Source organism: Phyllobates terribilis, unplaced genomic scaffold (assembly GCF_046119375.1).
Source record: "Phyllobates terribilis strain yellow unplaced genomic scaffold, ASM4611937v1 Scaffold_1__5_contigs__length_1240528914, whole genome shotgun sequence".
Lineage (NCBI taxonomy): Eukaryota > Metazoa > Chordata > Amphibia > Anura > Dendrobatidae > Phyllobates > Phyllobates terribilis.
The window spans coordinates 622,375,605-622,381,617 of NW_027362761.1; the positions used below are offsets into that span (position 1 = coordinate 622,375,605).

The 6,013-nt window shown below is 56.3% G+C and overlaps 1 protein-coding gene across 3 annotated transcripts in view; it reads left to right on the plus strand.

Annotated features, from left to right (window-relative positions):
* Positions 1-3,637, plus strand: part of TLN1 (talin 1) — a 115,584-nt gene extending 111,947 nt beyond the window's left edge. For all 3 annotated transcript variants that reach the window (XM_073684474.1, XM_073684488.1, XM_073684479.1), the window contains 8 exons: positions 5-112; positions 198-303; positions 1,923-2,047; positions 2,499-2,624; positions 2,714-2,776; positions 2,850-3,032; positions 3,113-3,238; positions 3,499-3,637. In XM_073684474.1, the coding sequence (XP_073540575.1) occupies positions 5-112; positions 198-303; positions 1,923-2,047; positions 2,499-2,624; positions 2,714-2,776; positions 2,850-3,032; positions 3,113-3,238; positions 3,499-3,630 (969 nt within the window). In that variant the 3' untranslated portion in view covers positions 3,631-3,637. The remainder of the gene's footprint in view (positions 1-4; positions 113-197; positions 304-1,922; positions 2,048-2,498; positions 2,625-2,713; positions 2,777-2,849; positions 3,033-3,112; positions 3,239-3,498) is intronic.
* Positions 3,638-6,013: the final 2,376 nt, after the last annotated feature.

Consider the following 6,013-nt stretch of genomic DNA (forward strand, 5'->3'; position numbering starts at 1 on the left):
ACAGGAAGCCGCCTACCACCCCGAAGTGAACCCAGACGTGCGAATCCGGGCTATGAGGTTCGGTAAGGAGTGCGCCACTGGCTACCTGCAGTTGCTGGACCATGTCCTGGTGGTGAGTGTGGACATCGGGGTGGCGGGCCTGCCACATGTGGGCGCTGACCGCGGTCCCATCTCTCCAATTTTCTGTCCATGCGCAGATCCTCCAGAAGCCGAGCGCTGAGCTGAAGCAGCAGCTGGCCGCCTACTCCAAGCATGTGGCTGGTTCAGTGACGGAGCTCATCCAGGCTGCGGAGGCCATGAAAGGTGCCACGTGTGCTCCACATACCCTGTAGTGTATACCCTGAGGGGCCAGTGGGTGATAGCGGGTCCAAATAGTGACGGATGGGGATCCGGGAACATGAGTGTGGATGATAAAGGGAACACAACAATCCTCCATATAAGGGACCACGGGCTTAGGACTTGGACTCGAGCCCAGGACTCAGGTTCAGGGTTTGGACTCGAGCTTGGGCTCAGGTTCAGGGTTTGGACTCGAGCTTGAGCTCAGGTTCAGGGTTTGAACTCGAGCCCAGGACTCAGGTTCAGGGTTTGGACTCGAGCCCAGGACTCAGGTTCAGGGTTTGGACTCGAGCCCAGGACTCAGGTTCAGGGTTTGGACTCGAGCCCAGGACTCAGGTTCAGGGTTTGGACTCGAGCCCAGGACTCAGGTTCAGGGTTTGGACTCGAGCCCAGGACTCAGGTTCAGGGTTTGGACTCGAGCCCAGGACTCAGGTTCAGGGTTTGGACTCGAGCCCAGGACTCAGGTTCAGGGTTTGGACTCGAGCCCAGGACTCAGGTTCAGGGTTTGGACTCGAGCCCAGGACTCAGGTTCAGGGTTTGGACTCGAGCCCAGGACTCAGGTTCAGGGTTTGGACTCGAGCCCAGGACTCAGGTTCAGGGTTTGGACTCGAGCCCAGGACTCAGGTTCAGGGTTTGGACTCGAGCCCAGGACTCAGGTTCAGGGTTTGGACTCGAGCCCAGGACTCAGGTTCAGGGTTTGGACTCGAGCCCAGGACTCAGGTTCAGGGTTTGGACTCGAGCCCAGGACTCAGGTTCAGGGTTTGGACTCGAGCCCAGGACTCAGGTTCAGGGTTTGGACTCGAGCCCAGGACTCAGGTTCAGGGTTTGGACTCGAGCCCAGGACTCAGGTTCAGGGTTTGGACTCGAGCTTGGGCTCAGGTTCAGGGTTTGGACTCGAGCCCAGGACTCAGGTTCAGGGTTTGGACTCGAGCCCAGGACTCAGGTTCAGGGTTTGGACTCGAGCCCAGGACTCAGGTTCAGGGTTTGGACTCGAGCCCAGGACTCAGGTTCAGGGTTTGGACTCGAGCCCAGGACTCAGGTTCAGGGTTTGGACTCGAGCCCAGGACTCAGGTTCAGGGTTTGGACTCGAGCCCAGGACTCAGGTTCAGGGTTTGGACTCGAGCTTGGGCTCAGGTTCAGGGTTTGGACTCGAGCTTGGGCTCGGGTTCGAGGTCAGGACTTTAGTTAAGGACTCAGATTCAATCTCAGGCCTTGGGCTCAGGACGCTGATATTATTGCATGATTCCTGGAGGATTTGCAGCGTTTAAGTCTCTGTTTTTGTTTTTTAATTTTTTCATTGCATCTGAATTGAAGCAGCGCGTAGATCTCACTGAAAATGTCTGACTTGTGTGTGAACAGCTCCCGTTCAGACCAATGTGTCTCCATGGTAACAGGCAGCAGAATCTCTGTAGTCGGATCCTGCAGTCCGGTCTGGGACAAATAGAAGTGAACGTGCTAGTCCGACTACACGTAGATTGTTTGTAGTCTGTTACCATAGAGACAGACAGGTTTTCATACTGGTGACACCTCTGTACTGTAGTGGGGATTTTAGAGAAAATGTCCCTTTTTTTTCCTCCGTGGACCAGGCACTGAATGGGTGGACCCTGAAGACCCCACGGTCATTGCTGAGAATGAGCTGCTGGGAGCGGCAGCCGCTATCGAGGCGGCAGCCAAGAAGCTGGAACAGCTGAAACCGCGTGCCAAACCCAAGGTAACTCCATGACCCATAACTTAACTTTCACCACAACTAGCACCCCATTGTTCTGAATCGGCCCCTCAGTAAGACCCCAAACACGTAATTGTCCAGATTCCCGAGCGTAGGGCCCCCATGTATGAGTCAGACCCATAACGACCATCCTGGAGTCTGTGGGAGCTCCACATGTTGATGTGCCCGGGCTGGGAACGTGCCGAAGTTGAGGACATACCTGAGCTGTGATCGCGACTATGCTGGAGACGTACCCTAACTGTGGACATCCCCAGGCTTAGGATGTACCCACGCTGTAGATGTCCAGTTCGTGACGGAGCTTCCGTACTAGCAAGGTGAAGTTTCCTCATCACGATGGAGGTGGCCTCTGCTCACAATGTTCCTGTGGCTCTCAGGTTCCTGTTCCTCTGTACTTTGCCTGCTCGTCATAGTATTGCGGGTTCTTCTGTTTTTGCAGCAGGCGGACGAGAGCTTGAACTTTGAGGAGCAGATCCTGGAGGCAGCAAAGTCCATTGCAGCGGCTACCAGTGCCCTTGTGAAAGCGGCATCTGCTGCCCAGAGAGAGCTGGTGGCTCAGGGCAAGGTGGGTTCTTGTGGCTTATTTTGCTTTCCGCCTCTTGGGGGTTGTTCGTCCTCTCATTTTTTTTTATTATTCATTTCTTTCTTCCCCAGGTTGGAGCGATCCCAGCTAATGCCGTGGATGATGGGCAGTGGTCGCAGGGTCTGATCTCCGCTGTGAGTATCTGGGCATGGTGAATGCAGACTCGGAGTCGTGCAGTAGTGGAGCTATTATTGTTTGCCTCCATAGGCCAGGATGGTTGCTGCCGCTACGAGTAACTTGTGTGAGGCAGCGAATTCTGCGGTTCAGGGTCACGCCAGCGAGGAGAAGCTCATTTCATCAGCGAAGCAGGTGGCTGCATCCACGGCTCAGCTACTGGTGGCTTGTAAAGTGAAAGCCGACCACGATTCAGAGGCCATGAAGAGACTACAGGTGAGTGCAGCGAGGGCTGATTTGTGACCTGAGTGTCGGGAGCGGCCATCGCCTTTAATGATGATCATGTGTGTCCGCAGGTGGCAGGGAACGCTGTGAAAAGAGCGTCAGACAACCTCGTCAAAGCTGCGCAGAAAGCAGCTGCGTTCCAAGAGTATGACGAGACGGTGGTGGTGAAGGAGAAGATGGTGGGGGGGATCGCACAGGTGAGATGGGGCCGCGGCTGTACGCTCAGTTGACCTGTCCCTCACTTTGGTCCTGCGGCTGCTCATTGGACGCAGCCTGCAGGCACCGCGTCACTGCCCTCATGCCGCCATGTTGCCACGCATTAGTAGCAATTACTTGGATGAACTGTCCCTCCCTGATGGCATCACTTTGCCAGCATCATCCTCTGTGACGTTGAGACCCTCTGACTGTTTTCGATAATCATTGCCCACCATCCTCACATCGTGTTCTTGCTTTGCAGATTATTGCAGCTCAGGAAGAAATGTTGCGGAAGGAGCGTGAGCTGGAGGAAGCGCGGAAGAAGCTGGCCATGATCAGACAGCAGCAGTACAAGTTTCTACCGTCGGAGCTGCGGGAGGACTCCCAGAACTGAGCCTTCCCACTCCTCACACCATTAACATTACCCAGCACCCTTCTTCCCGGCTGCTGAGGCTAACCGGCTTCTCCCGCTCACTAATCGCTCTTGCACATGGGCCTCAGTAGTCTCTTTGAAGCCGGTGCTCTGGGACTTGGGGCCACAGCGTTTTCCTTCTTCCTCAGATGCCTCCTCTGGAAGGAGTGGAGCGTGTCGTGTGTGTGAATGTTGTGCGCTCCCAGCTGAACGGTTTGTCCTGTACTGCTGGTGCCTTACTGCCCTGACTCTGGCTAGTAGCCGAGCTGGTGCCTTATTGCCCTGACTCTGGCTAGTAGCCGAGCTGGTGCCTTATTGCCCTGACTCTGGCTATTAGCCGGGCTGGTGCCTTATTGCCCTGACTCTGGCTAGTAGCCGAGCTGGTGCCTTATTGCCCTGACTCTGGCTAGTAGCCGAGCTGGTGCCTTATTGCCCTGACTCTGGCTATTAGCCGGGCTGGTGCCTTATTGTCCTGACTCTGGCTAGTAGCCGAGCTGGTGCCTTATTGCCCTGACTCTGGCTATTAGCCGGGCTGGTGCCTTATTGCCCTGACTCTGGCTATTAGCCGGGCTGGTGCCTTATTGCCCTGACTCTGGCTATTAGCCGGGCTGGTGCCTTATATTGCTCTGACTCTGGCTATTAGCCGGGCTGGTGCCTTATATTGCCCTGACTCTGGCTATTAGCCGGGCTGGTGCCTTATATTGCCCTGACTCTGTCTAGTAGCCGGGCTGGTGCCTTATATTGCCCTGACTCTGGCTAGTAGCCGAGCTGGTGCCTTATTGCCCTGACTCTGGCTAGTAGCCGGGCTGGTGCCTTATTGCCCTGACTCTGGCTAGTAGCCGGGCTGGTGCCTTATTGCCCTGACTCTGGCTAGTAGCCGGGCTGGTGCCTTATTGCCCTGACTCTGGCTAGTAGCCGGGCTGGTGCCTTATTGCCCCGACTCTGGCTAGTAGCCGAGCTGGTGCCTTATTGTCCTGACTCTGGCTAGTAGCCAGGCTGGTGCCTTATTGCCCTGACTCTGGCTAGTAGCCGGGCTGGTGCCTTATTGCCCTGACTCTGGCTAGTAGCCGGGCTGGTGCCTTATTGCCCTGACTCTGGCTAGTAGCCGGGCTGGTGCCTTATTGCCCTGACTCTGGCTAGTAGCCGGGCTGGTGCCTTATTGCCCTGACTCTGGCTAGTAGCCGGGCTGGTGCCTTATTGCCCTGACTCTGGCTAGTAGCCGGGCTGGTGCCTTATTGCCCTGACTCTGGCTAGTAGCCGGGCTGGTGCCTTATTGCCCCGACTCTGGCTAGTAGCCGAGCTGGTGCCTTACTGCCCTGACTCTGGCTATTAGTTGGGCTGGTGCCTTATTGTCCTGACTCTGGCTAGTAGCCGAGCTGGTGCCTTATTGCCCTGACTCTGGCTAGTAGCCGAGCTGGTGCCTTATTGTCCTGACTCTGGCTATTAGTTGGGCTGGTGCCTTATTGCCCTGACTCTGGCTAGTAGCCGGGCTGGTGCCTTATTGCCCTGACTCTGGCTATTAGCCGGGCTGGTGCCTTATTGCCCTGACTCTGGCTAGTAGCCGAGCTGGTGCCTTATTGCCCTGACTCTGGCTATTAGCCGGGCTGGTGCCTTATTGCCCTGACTCTGGCTAGTAGCCGAGCTGGTGCCTTATTGCCCTGACTCTGGCTAGTAGCCGAGCTGGTGCCTTATTGCCCTGACTCTGGCTATTAGCCGGGCTGGTGCCTTATTGTCCTGACTCTGGCTAGTAGCCGAGCTGGTGCCTTATTGTCCTGACTCTGGCTATTAGCCGGGCTGGTGCCTTATTGCCCTGACTCTGGCTATTAGCCGGGCTGGTGCCTTATTGCCCTGACTCTGGCTATTAGCCGGGCTGGTGCCTTATATTGCTCTGACTCTGGCTATTAGCCGGGCTGGTGCCTTATATTGCCCTGACTCTGGCTATTAGCCGGGCTGGTGCCTTATATTGCCCTGACTCTGTCTAGTAGCCGGGCTGGTGCCTTATATTGCCCTGACTCTGGCTAGTAGCCGAGCTGGTGCCTTATTGCCCTGACTCTGGCTAGTAGCCGGGCTGGTGCCTTATTGCCCTGACTCTGGCTAGTAGCCGGGCTGGTGCCTTATTGCCCTGACTCTGGCTAGTAGCCGGGCTGGTGCCTTATTGCCCTGACTCTGGCTAGTAGCCGGGCTGGTGCCTTATTGCCCCGACTCTGGCTAGTAGCCGAGCTGGTGCCTTATTGTCCTGACTCTGGCTAGTAGCCAGGCTGGTGCCTTATTGCCCTGACTCTGGCTAGTAGCCGGGCTGGTGCCTTATTGCCCTGACTCTGGCTAGTAGCCGGGCTGGTGCCTTATTGCCCTGACTCTGGCTAGT